This window comes from Melanostigma gelatinosum, assembly GCF_949748355.1.
Source record: "Melanostigma gelatinosum genome assembly, chromosome: 14".
Taxonomy (NCBI): domain Eukaryota; kingdom Metazoa; phylum Chordata; class Actinopteri; order Perciformes; family Zoarcidae; genus Melanostigma; species Melanostigma gelatinosum.
Genome location: NC_136647.1, coordinates 8493753 through 8508755, shown reverse-complemented (window position 1 = coordinate 8508755; position 15003 = coordinate 8493753). Strand labels below are relative to the sequence as shown.

The 15003-nt window shown below is 43.3% G+C and overlaps 2 protein-coding genes across 2 annotated transcripts; one reads left to right on the top strand and one right to left on the bottom strand.

Moving 5' to 3' along the window:
• Positions 1-2131: 2131 nt before the first annotated feature.
• LOC306788353 (leucine-rich repeat neuronal protein 4) lies at positions 2132-5508 on the bottom strand. Its single transcript, XM_079283847.1, has 2 exons — positions 5368-5508; positions 2132-4560 (listed from the first exon to the last, which is right to left on the bottom strand). The coding sequence occupies exon 2, from the start codon at positions 4550-4552 to the stop codon at positions 3833-3835; it is 720 nt and encodes a 239-aa protein (XP_079139973.1). The 5' UTR covers positions 4553-4560; positions 5368-5508; the 3' UTR covers positions 2132-3832.
• A 3753-nt stretch (positions 5509-9261) lies between these two features.
• On the top strand, positions 9262-13379 carry LOC306788639 (uncharacterized protein). Its single transcript, XM_079284227.1, has 2 exons — positions 9262-10405; positions 10526-13379. The coding sequence occupies exons 1-2, from the start codon at positions 9691-9693 to the stop codon at positions 11464-11466; spliced, it is 1656 nt and encodes a 551-aa protein (XP_079140353.1). The 5' UTR covers positions 9262-9690; the 3' UTR covers positions 11467-13379.
• The last annotated feature ends 1624 nt before the right edge of the window (positions 13380-15003 follow it).

The window sequence follows — 15003 nt, the reverse complement described above, 5'->3', positions numbered from 1 at the left end:
CCTTGTCTGCATTTGCATAAACCCCGATCATCCCTCCAGTGACATCAGAGTGACTCTTTGGGACTGAATTGAATCTTTTATTTAGAGTCGTGGTCTGAGCCAAGTCAGTCAGACGCAGTCCAAGACATAACGGGAGTCAACAGGATGCGATGTCTGCAGGGGGGTTTGGTTCCCACAACCACCCACTGAGACCCAGAGATTCATCTGATGAAGGCCACAGCATGGCCCAGCATCCCTTGTTCTTTGATTGACACCCTTTTCCATTTGATTTTCTCGTTATTCATTATACTGTGTGCAAAAAACCTTCGAAGACCAAAGGAGTGGAAACCTTTTCTGCGTTTGAATAAAGCCAGGATTCATTCAGGACTGTCTAGATCCAATCATGGGCACTGTTGGATGCCTGACCCACTTTGAAGATGTTATGCCCTGTAAAAGCTGACCCCAGTGTGCAGAGAAAGCAGCCATGAGTGCCCTGGTGGAGCACTAATAACAACAACTAACATTCATTTCCCCGGCAGTAAATGCAAATGAATTTGTTCACGATTAATTAATAGCATGTAAATGAATGACTGTTCGGAATAGGTACCAGTATGTTGTGAGGTGAACATAATATTACAATTAGTCATTGCAGTAAAGCCTCAGCCACAAGCTGCTGCCATGAAAACACACCCAGTGGGGGGTTTTATCCAAAGACGAAACAATCACTCCTTATTAATTACATACAACACAGGGGGAGACAAAATAATGTAATCGCTTCACCAAAAATATCATTTTGTAAAAGCTGCTACAGAAGAAGATCAAATGAAGTTAGCAATCAACATTTTTTTCTCCATGTTTTATACTCTTACCTCTAAATGTTCAGTGTTTGAGTGCAGTGCCCCGTCGAAGATCTGTTTTGTCTCATGTAGCATTGACGCCTCTCATTCGAGAGTGCTGTTAATAGACACTGGGGTTATTTAATCCATTTATCATTGTGATTGTGTTGCTTTTGTGTTAATGCCCTTTTCTTCCCTTTCGTGCAGTCAGGCCTCTTCTGTCAGGGTTGAATGTGACCAGCAGAGGGCAATAAGGTGACTTTTCCTAACCTCTCCGCCTGAGGGAAGGTGAAAGAGGCCTGATACCGTTTGTCTGTTGTGAAAATTGTCTTGGATGCTGACCGACACTTATAAAAGTCCTTGATTACGTAATGCCACTTCAAAATGTCTAGCCCGCTTCTAGGCTTACGTGACATTTTCATGTTTAGCAGAGCAAAGTATGTGAGTCATTTCTCAACAAAGGCTTCTGTAATCATCATTAGCCACATAACATAATGCAATACCTGCGGGGAGAATCCGAAACGTAATAAATCCACATGAGAACATGTCGAGCAGCAGTTCATAGACTACACAATTACTCATTCGAATACAAACGAACTCCATCGTCGCTGTTAATCACACATTACGAGTAACGCAGGCGGGAGGAGGCCAACACAAAGTCTTTTATTGTGAAATCCTACAGCCTGAATTTAGCTGATTCACTCTTTTATATGTGACCACTTCGCCATAAAAGTAGCACGAGTCAGCGGGTTTACTGAATGAGAGAGCGGTGATTCAACAGGGCTCTGTCCTGGACACAGCAGCCGTCCCTGCTGCTGACCTTGCAGAAAAAAACAAATAGAAAGTACAGCTTCTTCTCTGAGATGAATTATTATCTGTGACTGTATCTGCGGTGGTTTTCACTCGACATGTTGAAAATGAAACATCACTGAGAAATTTCTCCTGCGCACTTTGGCACCCTGACTGCCACAAATATACCAGCAAAGAAAACACGGAATCATTCATTAGAAGCAAAGATCTGCCTCAGCAATTGATGAGCAGATATAAATAACAGTCTGTATCGTATGTGACATATGTGCGTTAAATATCAGTTATTTTCTTCCTGATTTACTTGTCTTTAGCTCACATTTTCTACTGGAAAAGATGACTAATAAATTTCCCAGAGTAAAAAAACTCGTATGGAAGCAAAGCAAGGCTGAACACCTGCTAGTGCCACCACATCACTGCTGAACACCTAATGTTGAAAATTAATTATTTTCCCTCTGTGTAATAAGTGGCTTGGATTATGATTTCTTCATGGTCATTCAAAAACATCAGAATTTTCAAAAATGAAAAGTTTATTGAAAAAAAAAAGAAAGAAAAGGCAAACCACATTCATGTTGAAAAGATATGACCGAGTACATGTTGTGCTGTTCTGGTACCATCAGCAGAAATGCTCTGCTCTGCTCGTAGTTCTTGTCAAACCTATTTTGCAGGTTGAAGTATGCATTACAAACATGATATTGTACGCCCGTGTTTTTGCATTTTGTCTCATACTGGCCCATTCATGTCAAGATTTCCCTCCCAGTTTGAGAGTGACTGCACTCAGGCTGAATATGTGTCATAAAAGCAACATCTTGAGGCAATTTCAGTCACTGAAATGAATAGTCTATTGTTTCTCGAAATGACAGATGTTAAATGACTCCCATGCAGCTCTTTGCGATGTAAGTTATGCAGTGCAGATGGAATAAGAGACACCAAGAGCAGTGGAACATCTCCGTGGCAGCAGCCAGAGCAAGAAGGAATTATAACACGGCTGCGAGGCTTGAACAAGAGAAACTGGAGGGGAGGGGGGGGGGGGATTTAAATATTGGACTTTCTTCTCTTTTTCATCATGCCAAAAAATAAATAAAAGCCCTGAAGCTTCTCACCAGCTCAGTGCTAGATGACTGGAAGTCTCAGCTGGAATCACAAAACCAATATCCGGTGAAAAGGCTGGAAAAAACACAGCACTGAAGACTTGTGCTCATCCAGTACGCTGACACAACTTTTGACAAAGATGGGAAAAAAAAACACGCCCATCCAAAAAATGTCAAACAACCTTTAACATACTTTTCATAGTCAGTAGTTTCTGTTTGAACAGCCGGTCTTGTTTTGTGTGCTTATAGACTTCCGTTTGTCTCTTTAGTGTTTAAGGAATCTTGACAAATCGAACTCTTAACATGAACAAGTTCTACGGCAACGTACCAAATGGTTTTCATAAATACAGAACAGAATACAGCACATCATTCCCTTTCGGTCCTTGAAACCACAATACATCGGTTCACTCTGTTATTAAATACATGGACACAAATAACATCAACATATTCACAATCATTTGAACCTTTGTCGGCTGTCGTCTCTGGTGTAAATCATTATTTCTTATTGCATTCCAAACGATCAAGACATCTTGTTTTCATCATCATAACCGAAACTTAAGGAATCAGTGTTCCTTGCTGCTAAATACACAACATAAAGACTCATTGAATTACTAGAAAACAAAGACTGTTTTCTCAGTTCATGAAAGCTGATGTTTTGGAGATACATGGTTTTCCCAGGACCACGGCTGCTTCTGTTAAACGGTATTCTTTTGAGGAATGAACAAAAATCTTAAAAACCAAAAAAACTGAAATTCCCTGATATCAGGGAATGAATAAATACTTAAATTACCGTACTGGTGGTTTTGCACGTTTTATCCCATCAACTAATAATAAATTACAATGAGCAGTTGCAAGCAAGGACTACATGCTGAGATGTTCCTTGAAGTCCTGAGAGCTGTTCAACAAACAGCTCATTTTGTAATGCAAAAAAAAGACCAAATTCACATAATGTGGGGACTTTCTTTTACACGAAGAGATATATTCATGCGTGATGCCGAACGCTGCCTTCTGCGTCTTTTTTTTGCATAAAACCTCAGACATAATGTAATCACATTATCGGCGATGACGCTGAGCAGTCCCATTGGACAGAGTCTTATCTCACTGAGCGTCCATTCTGCTTCACTCTGTCTCAGCTGTGTCATGCATAGAGATGCTGGCCTCCTGTTTCCTCTGCCTCTTGTGCCTCCAGAGCAGGACAGCCAGCAAGAGGAGCAGCAGGAAGCCCAGAGCTCCCCCGATGAGCCCTGCTTTCAGAGGCAGACTGCTGTCCCTGGGCGGGTATGTCACACAGGACCTCTCACTGTCTCCAGCATCATTCACTGCAACCACACAAACCTCTGTGTTGTGGTCCATGTCTCCCAATCCGCCGCTCCTTTGGTCCTTCCTAAACCGCCGCCTCTCTTGCCCCCCTACTTCCACAATATAAGCTGTGACGTATGACTGAGGTGCGCACCACCGAGCAACGACCTCTGACCCGTTCCAGGACACTGATGTCAGGGTGGGAGTATTTGGAACCTCATTATGTAAAGTCAACCCTGGACACAAGCATCTGGTGGAGGTTCTTAGAACAGCACAGGGGATCTGACTGTCAAGACAGGGGTTGTAGTCACATCGCTTCTTTACAAATGGAGTCCGTGTAGGAGGGGCAACTGTGTTGTCTTCCATTAGAGAGTAGTCCTCTGTGGGAAACTCAAAGGTCTCGGTCGTGAACCCACGGGTCGGAGGTCTCGTGGGATTCGTCTCTGCAAGTTGCGATGTCGTAGGCAGGGGAGAGTATCCTGTGATGAGAACCAGGCAAACCATCCCCAGGGTGAAAGCAAGGTCCCTGTTGGCAGCCATTGAGCTGTCTGGAGATCATAGAAAGTAAAATTACATCAGTTAGCTGGAAAAATCAGTTTTTTTATTTTTCATAGGAATGACAAGCATCAGCCCCCTTGGATTCCCAACAAAATGTACATTCAGAGAGTCAGTTGCATTTTTTTTTTCTTGCACGAAAGAGCCCGAATGAGGACATATAGTTATTTCTCCACTGCTGCTGTGTCGTTTAGAGATTATATGACTGCAGGGAATAAAACAAATGGCTTAAATGTGAGCCTGAGCGTCTGCTGGAAAATATAAAACCTATGCACTCACTGTTTCTCTCCAAACCAGAGCACACCGTTTTTACTCTTCAGTAAGCAAATGACAAAACTGTGGACACTTAATGAGTTGAAATGTTTTTTTTTGTTATTTTGTGGCATGTTTGCCAATGATTTATGGTCTTGTATACATAGCTGCAAGGACTAATCCTCATTAGTTCAGATTTGGAGGCACTTCACTCAAATTCAGCATTCCAGGCGGTATTGCACAACAAGTCCACATGCCTACACACCCAAGATTCAACTCAGCCCTGTCAGCAGGATCCAGTTACAGGAAAGCTGCTTGAGCTATTTCCACAATAATACACACAAAGATACCTGAAACATGCTCTATGGTGGGCAGAGGCAACAATGATCTCCAAACATAAATCTGTGTTTGACTTCTTTGAAAACGGAGCGGGAGCCACGATTGAATACTAATTCATTCTGTGCTCTTTGTTGCTTTTGCTGCAGCTGAGCTCTGTTCGATTGTGTTAAGAGTGAAAATATGTAAAATATTAAAAGATGTGAACTTACCTGTTAGCAAAAGTTAGTATAATCTCGATGGAAATGTGAAGAAGCTCCTTCCTCCTCGTCTTTTCTCCACTTGCTCCCTCTCTGGCTCTCTCCACCTTTATACGTTTCCCGTCTCCCCAACAATCACCTCCTTCTTTCTGCCCTCCCACAGTCCCCACTTATTCCCCAACCTTCTGCTCCAGATCCCCTCCTCCTTGCTAAATGGTCTAGTACTGTGAGTGACTGAGTGTGTGTCTGTGTGCTGTTCGTGGTATTACTAGAGTCTGCTATTAGTTACATCAGTGCCACTCATTTTCTGGTGAAGTGAACCAAGTGGATTACATTCCTTTGTGGTGTGCAGGTTTTTCAGAGCGTGTCTCGCTTGTTAATGAGCTCTTGTTTTCCTTTTAGGGCTGAGGGAAATGAAATAGGATTGTGAAACCTCTGTGTCAGGGCATTGATTCATTGGAATTCATCATCACTGACATATGCCAGTGGCTCCAGACAGCACATCCCATTTTAGCCACATAACCTCTCACCTAAATCCTATGATATATATACGACTTAACTCCAAACACTGCAGCAAAACTGAAAGGACTCAAACGGTTGTGCATCTGTTAGCCAAAAGGCCGGATATTGACCTGACTAGACTTGTAGCAGAAATGATTTGTAATGTGTGAAATTGCCATGCTGGTACTTTTCTTTAAAAAAAAAATGAAATGGGTTGAAAATAAGAGGTAAAATAACAAGTGGTGGCAACTAACCTGAGAGAACACCAACATCAGAATAAGAAAACTTCACTCAGCGCTTCCAGGAAAGAGAAGAACTGAACAAGATGTTTTGTTGATGTGTTAAAGCAACCTTATGTGCCAGCTGTGGCCATTAATCCAGCTCTAGCTCACATCGCCACTCTGATTTTGAGCTCCCTCTGCAAATAAAAGTGACCAAGATTAGCTCGCATTGTCCTGCAGCAGATGAAATGAGTTCAGTCAGCTGCTGAGAAACAACACCTCAGTCAAAGTCTGCTTAACTGAGAATGTCAGTTGACATTGTAGTGACTGTATGTGCCTTATTCCTGCTTTAGTCTTCACATACATCTTTTCTCTCTTTCATATGATTTTGCAGGAACCGACATGTTGAGAGGTATTACATCATGAGTAACTATTTTTCCCCCCCAAGATAAATGATTTATTACTTTTATACGATATCATTATTGTGTATTGTCTTTCGGTCTCATAAGAGCATTTGTCTGTGGGTGAGTTAATAGTGGGTGTGTCGGTGTGACTGTTGACTCAACACTGCTTTGCTTTATTTTATGATAATTCATGTTTATGGTGAAGTGAGTCAGTCTGAAAAGAGTTCATCCACAACAAGCCCATGACAGAAACTGTGACACAAAACGTCGAATGAGTTCATAGGAACAAAGATGGTGTGACGGGCAACGTGAGCGAGTCGGAAACCGAGGTGAAGTCACTGAGTAATAAATATTTCTGTTGTGACTCTGGAAGTGACACGAGTTCAAGCAGATGGTTACTGTTAGATGGTTTGTTAGATAATCCCACAATGCATTGCTTCTCTTTGCCTTGGACCAGGTCACTTATAACCCAACCACTGTGTGGCTGAGATGGGTCTGCTTTCCTCATCAGAAATGAGTGCGTATGGAATCAATTATTTTTATATATGAAATAGAAGCAGACAAAAATGATACACGGTTCTGTTTTAAGACATGCAGAACAAATAGTGTTTGATTTAAAGATAAGATCATGGCAACGTATCGACTATTGGCCCAATAATGCACATTTCGCAAATGAATTGTCAAGTTGATCATTATTTTTCAACAGACTTGGGCGGAAAAGAAACATAATTTGAGGCGCCAACTTTGTCCCACTCACTCCCTGAACGAGGCAAATGTGATCCATAAAACGAGAATTAACAAGTTTCTTCTTCACTGGTTCACTTTCAGAAAATGTATTTCGTCTCCAAAAGATCCAGCTGCTGATAAAGAGATGCAGGAAGGAAGCCCTGCAACAGACGTTTTCAATTTATTCTCCAGGAAGTATTCAGTGGCCTGTATTGCCTGATGATTCACCTTATCTGTCTGAACAAATAACAAAAATAAAAGCATGAACTTAAATGAACTGTTAATGTGCTCAGCATATTCGTGTTGGTGAGTAGTCAGAAGAGGAGATAATTAATGTAGGGCTTGACCTCAGTATCAATCATATTAAAACAGCCTATAGTGCCTCCTAGAGCCCAAAAATAATAAAAGGCAGGCGAAGTCTGTTTCTTTTCAGTTACACAACTGGGTGTGGGTGACAGTAATTACTTTTCATGATGAATTGCACTGTGACAATGAGCGGTTCATCTGCGAAGCATCAGAGAATTCATGATACATTTGGCCAGTTTCACAGCATTAGTTCACAGGACTGTGGGATAAACTGTAAACTTGTTCGGCATTTTCCGAGTTTGCATAACCCACGGAGAGGTCGATGGCCTGCGGGTGCTTTCAATTTTGAACCGTGGAGTTATCATTTTAGATAGAAAAGAGCAAAACTTCAGCTTTTCTCCGCAAAAGGCTGCTGCACTGCCATGAAGTTTAATAGCATTTCACCCCGAATTAAATCTTACAGGCTGACAAACAGGACGCATATTACACTTGGACATAGACGCAACTAAGACAAAAGAAAAGACAAATACATTTGTCAGACATGGAGTCAGGCTTGAATAAAAGAGACAAGTGACTAACCCGACTTCTAACAGGTTTTCGTCCCAACTCGTCACATACAGGTCACTAAGACATATGCTAATCAGCATATATTTTATTATTTAAAATATTTCATTCATTCCTGTTTCTATTGTCCAAATAGATATCAACCTCTTAAACACTAGGCCTCTAGCTCAGAGCCCATAGAAAAAGTCATGCTCAAGTTGTGAGTGAGTGTCTGCGCCTACAAGGTTTTTTTGAATAATCTTGGTATCATATTAAATGTAACACTTGTGAGATTTCAGCAGAGGTGTGAGCATCAGAATGAAACTGGGTATATGTAAGCGGAAAGTTGGAGAGGTTTTAGTCGAGGCAGGTTGGCCATTTGGGTACATTTGTGTTCCATCTTTGTTCTCGGGTAACTGCAGGAATCATTTAATTTAATTTACATGTCACCAATGGTATTAATTCCATAGATTTTTGTTTTGAAAGGCCTTATACGGGTTCCCATTCAAAGATAACCATTGGTCCATGAGGACGCCTGCCTGTATTGAAGCTCAATGCCTACAGGATGAGTGTAGTACCATAATTCATCCACCAGAACGAGACATCCACCATATATATCTACACATGGATGGATGAGGACAGGCTCCTCGATGCTGAAGGAAGGCACACTGCAAATGTTCCTCCATGCTATGTAAATGAAAACAGTTTGCTGAAATTGATTAAAATGACCCAGAGACACTGGAGTAGTAGCAGCATGTATCCCCTTGAACACTTTGATCACAAAACAGCAAAGATAAGACATCATTTTTGATTACGGCTGTAAAAAGATTAAGTTTATTTACTCTTGTTTGGCTGCTAGTTCAGTGTATGTGCAGCAGTTGTGTTTTTGCTGTGTGATCAAGTAACAGTTGCTTGGTGTTTCTTTTGGTAAAATAGTTATCATGAGATTTTAGCGAGGCTTCTACATGTTATATGGGTATGCAAGACGAATATGTTGCTACATGTGGTCCATTTAATATAATCAAAGATAAGGCAAAGCCACGCAACTCTGGCTTCTATGTATGCTCTGCTGAAGGGTAGAAAGACCCCTTCAAGTCAACACCCAGGGCAAAGATTTACGGACCCTTTTTCAACGTCATTCGTGTGCGACAGGCCTCACCGTACAGCGTTCTGCCGAGTTCTGGACAGAAGCTGGAAATGGGTGAGTCGCTGCTGAGGGCCATGGTATCAAAGTCTTTCAACACTTATTTACGGACTTGAACATCAAAGTTTCAGACCACCAGCTCGTTTCACCCGCAGAGACACACTGTTTGCAAGAGTACGTCTTTGACCGACTGTCGTTTGTTAGTTTTTGAAGCTAGCGGGCTAACGTTAGCTAGCGGAGCCAGGCCCTGCAAAGAGTCGCACCTCACTGAGTTGATTGTGTTTGTCAGCGACGACAGTTACTCAGATAACGAAACGGATGTGATCGATGCCACTCGACTCATTGCTCTGACATATCACAGCAGTATACTTTCGCATGATTCATCCAGTTTGTTGATATTTTTGGACAGATCTTAGTAGCACATTCAAACTTAGCATAGCCAGTAAACGTCAGCTAACTGAATTAAAGCTAGCTAACTACATTAAAAAGCATGACTGCCAGGAGGACAGGCTACGCTGGTAGCATGGATTCCTCTTCTAATAGTGCCAACAGCTCAGTCCACAGTGGGAATCGTAAACAAAGTATAATCAACGTCGCCGACAGGACCGGGGTAGAGTCTTGTTATGATCGGAAAGCGGATAAGGCTGGATACGGAGCCCCGCAGGGCGGCGTGACCGTAACCTCTCTGAAGTCACGTCTCGCGCCGACCATTCAAACGGCCATGTCCGCTGCTGTGGATACTCTTCTGGGTGAAGTGGTGCTCGTGCTCAATGAGACTCAACAGGAGTTGCTACACAAGGAACAGGAGAACGAGAGACTCAAAGTGCGCCTTGAAGTGTCGGAGAGGGAGTTGAAGACTTTGCAGGAGTGTCTTTGCAGTGCTCAGAAGCTCATAGACCAGCTCCAGATCTCATACACGGGCCCTCAGTCAATCAGTCAGTCCGTCTTCGCCTCATCGCTGTCTTCCATGGCTTCCATGACTTCAGACCTGGACCGGGACCACCAGAACGGCCGAAATGTGAACGGAGCCGGTGTGGACTTGGGCCTCAGTGGCTCTGTGGATGATTCGCTTCATGGGTTTGAGCCCAGAGACGACTACAAAATGTGCCAGCTTTCGATCCAACCCGATGGCTCTGTGACTAACCACGCTCTGGACTCCTTTGCTTCCAACGCATCTCATATGTGCTCCGATTCCAGCAGACAAGGTAGATCTTCAATGTGTACCGTGTGTGTGTTATACTTAATACTCATGGTCTCAAATTATGATATGATCTAGCAATGCTTCTACGTTAACCATCTCTGCATCTCTTTCTATTTGTCTTAAGATGAGAGGCAGTCTCAGGGACCAGGTGGAGCATCTGTGTTTGCGATTAAAGAGGAGCAGGGATCCGGCTCCGGTCAGCCCAGCAGGAAGGAGCCTGGTCTGCGTAATGACAACAGAGCCGGGGACGGTGACCTTGGCTACGTTCAAGTTGGAGGGGAGGGAGTCTCCCAGCGTTCCTTTACTCACCCTCTTCGTCACCAAAGACCGGTGCAAGAATGCAGCAGTGCCTTGCAGCAGGGCGGACTCGATGGACAGAAACAATTGGCCAGCACTGCCGCAGCCGGGAGGGTAGACAGTGTGTCGCCAGGCAGAGCGGAGGACTCTGCGGGACCTTCGGCCTCCGACACGATAGGGGAGCCCTCTCCAGATCGGCCTCACCACTGCTTGGAGTGTGGCAAGACCTTCCGTCTGATCTCCAGCCTGAAGAAGCACATCCGCATCCACACCGGAGAGAAGCCCTACCCGTGTGGAGTCTGCGGCCGTCGCTTCCGCGAGTCAGGGGCGCTTAAAACCCACCTGCGCATACACACGGGCGAGAAGCCGTACTCTTGCTCCGAGTGTGGAAACTGCTTCCGCCACTTGGACGGTTTGCGCAAACACCGGCGCACGCACACCGGAGAGAAACCCTACGTGTGCGCCATCTGCGGGAAGCGCCTGAGCCGCCTGCAGCATCTCAAACACCACCAGCTCATCCACACCGGAGAGAGGCCGTGCTGCTGCCCCTTCTGCAACCGCAGCTTCAAGGAGCCCGCGGCGCTGCGGAAGCACATCCGCACGCACCGGGAGGAAGGCGGTCACATGGGGATCGCTCCCACCGAGGAGGCGGACCCAGATGCCATGGACGACATTAACAACCTCCACCCGGCTGCTCCGTCCCCTCCGATGAGGTTTGGGGAGTGGGGACCCGAGGAGGACGACAGCTCGGTGGTGGACTGTGTGTAGGGCGTGATTGAAGGAGAAGTTGTTTGTTGCCGTTCTCACCGTGAGACCTTCTCCGGATGAAAAACATGGAATGAGACGTTTGTAGTTTCTAGACATGATGGATGGAGTCGGTCATCTCTGTTCCATGCTGTTGAAGTGAATACTCAGGCTACATATAACCCTGGCCTTTGAGATTTGTTTATATCTGGCATTTTTAATGCTTTACACTCTTAGATGACACAAAAAAAAAAGATTGAAATATCCACTGCACATTCTTCAGAAGTGAGTCTTTTTCAGGCATTCAAAAAGCAGCAGCAGCAGCATACAGGTTGTTCTCGGCACAGGGAGTTTCTCGTTGTCTGGACATGACGTCACCTGGACATGACGACTCTGATCGTGTTGATCCGTTTTTTTTTTATAGTTTCACATATTCGAGAGTTTGGATCTGCTGTTGAATTGTCTTCAGTTTCTAATTAGGCATGCTTTTGCCAACACACTGAGCTGAGATGGATATAGGGCTGCTTTTTTATCGAAATTACAATACTCGTTAAATGCAAAATGTTTTCCAAAATACCATTTTTTTAAATTTAGTATTGTCATGCTGGAGAGATGTCCTGGCCTTCACGTCTAGCTTTTGATCTCGATAAATCGATAATATTTGAGTTTTTTATTGTCTTAAGTTTTTACACAATATTTATAAACTCAAATAAATGGTCAGTTAGTCGGGTTAGTATCGATATTGCAACAAAATGATGGGGTTAAACCACAATATACCAAAAATGTACACAATGAGATATTTGATAAATAATCACAGCGTAGATATAATTTCTAAGTGGGTGAAAGCAAATAATGGAGCGTCTAGAACAATTAAGTGGCTATGTTCAGAAACTTACATCACTTTACTGTAATGCTTATGCGGATATCCTGAAGCTAAGACAATATCTAGTCTCGTATCATGATATTGATCGCTCTACTCTGTCCTCAGACAAATTGAAGTGATCTGCATCAAGTGTATCTAATTTGGAAGGTATCTGTACATTAATCTATCTGTTCGAGGGCACAGTCCGTTGGCATCAGGATGCTCCCCGATCAACAGCGTGAACTGTTTCTCCAGTCTTGACTTTCATCTCTCTTTTTACGGACCATATCTTAGCATTCCGCTTTTTCGTGCAAGCTGCTACCGTTTGTCTGTAAAGCGTTTCCCTTTTCGGGACCTGTATTAATGTAACCAGCAAGTCCTAGTGGGACGGATTTTGGGTGCTCGCATGTGCATTTCTGTCCCTCCGCCGGCATCGATTGCCTCCCGGGCGGTTTCTGTACATAAGAATGTAGTTTTAGCCGTTTTATCTGGATTAATGAGGGTTTAACATTTGTGGAAAAGTTAACGTGCAACAACGACTGAAAAGAAAAAGTAACGTGCTGTGAAAACGTCAGTATTCTAACATGCAATGTAATTACATATACTCTTATTGAAATTCTTCCTGATGTGACTCGACTGATGCATCATGGGTCAACAGCAGAGCATTAATCTTCTCAGCCTTTTGAGCTATCCTGTAGGTCTCTGGTGTCATTTACCACGTATGCGACTAACGATCCCCGTGTAGCTACTCTGTGGACATTTACAAGTGTGAGTCATTTTAAACGGCACAAAAAATGTTAAATATCTGTTACTGTATACCCAGCATACGACTTGCCATGGTAGTCCCGTATAATCATATTTATTGTTTTTTGTATTGCATACAGAGGGAGCCTTTGCATGTAGGTTTAAACCGAAATGGCATTCTTCCTAAAACAAAAAAAAGTCTGTGTTAAAATGTGATGTTAAAAACTTATTTTTTTTTAATGCATCTGTGTCCGACATATATTCCTCCACATCACATTCACTCTGTTACCTGCTGTAAATGTTACTCTATTAAAGGGCCTTGTTTATACTTCTTCTTTTTCTGTGGCTGTTTATTCCGTAGATGAAATTAAAAAGAGCTTCCTTATCACGGCAGTAAACTCACTAAATAGATCGACAATGTGGCAATTTGCCCACAGCTAACACCACGAATACGTGCTAATTTGAGATCATCCCAGCGTTATTACTTCAGTGTCGCTTTGTTTCGTTGTATCTTGACAGGAACATCACATAAACCCCGGAGGAGAGTTCACGCTCTGACTGAAACGTTGCCAAACAAGTTGACGCGCCCAAACACAGGTCTCAAATAACACTTTGCTCTCCTCCCGATGCTGAGTAACGACCGCTATGTTCATACACACAAACTGCTATTTGAGATGGCCTTTGGTATGAAACTAATTCAACTTTTTTCTCATGTTTTTGTTGATATTTCGGTGGAGCAGGAATATCCAAAGCAGCTTAATTACAAGTTGATAATCTGATTGGAATAAATCAAACCAACGTAAGTTAAACTAACAGACCTCGGGGTCCAGTAGGCGTCAAAAATTTGGTTGATCTAAAAAAATACGTCAAGCCCACGCATGGATTTAACTCTTTTTCCCTGAAACGGATTGACGTTAATCCGGAGACTCACTTGGAAGGATGCAAATTTGTTCCAACAAATGACTTCAAGTTGAAGCAAGTGCTGCAGAAGGCACACAAAGACGATATTTCCCTGAAGTTCACACAGCCGAGCTTATGATTCATGAAAAAACAACAACTTGGTGAAGCGCCTCTGTGGTTGGTGAGAGAACGGTGCATCCAAACAGTCACAACAGCTATTTCATTTGAATGACATCAGCTAGAGAGGGGAAAGGATCATTAGGATGTGCTTCTAGTACTACAACTAGAACTTCTAGTACTTCTACACTGGTGTTAATCTGTAATAACAATCCAGTTCTATAATATCCATGTCACCATAACACTGACATGGGCCAGTCTGCAGCATAGTGAGTGCTTTTATTCTTACACACTTACTTTCTCTCATGTAGAAGCTGGTTTTATCTTTAGGTTGTGGAATACATGTTTATTTCTCTTTCCTGTTTGTCACAATTATCTGATGCAGTGAGTGACACTACGGTTTGAGTTTTCAGAAGGGAAGTAATTATCTTGAATCTTATCTCGGGCTGGTTTATGTCTGAGCTACGGTGTATTTGCATTGTGTGTGTGTGTGCGTGCGTGTGTGTGTGTGTGTGTGTGTTTTTCTTGGCAGCCGATGATGCAGTGATGGCGAGCACCAGAGGCAGAGAGGAATGAGAGCGGCCTGTGAACTCTGCAGGCCCATGCAGTCATTTCCTCAGTGACCGAAGGTAAACACTCACTCTTTGGAGCGGAAGTGACTCAGCTCTCTCTCTCTCTCTCTCTCTCTCTCTCTCTCTCTCCCCCTTTCTCTCTGTCTCTCTCACTTTCACAGACCCCCCCCCCCCCCCCCGGGATCCTTAAAGCTGTGTAACTTCATATTTAAACACCTTATGTCATCCAGTCATATGTTAACAGTTACGTGTGGTTGATTGGCATGCCAGATGTAAGCGTCACAGTTTAAGTTCTACAGAATTGTGACAGGATCATGACCGTTTCAGATCAACAGGTTTTTCAAAAGGACTTCTGCTCAGTGCATT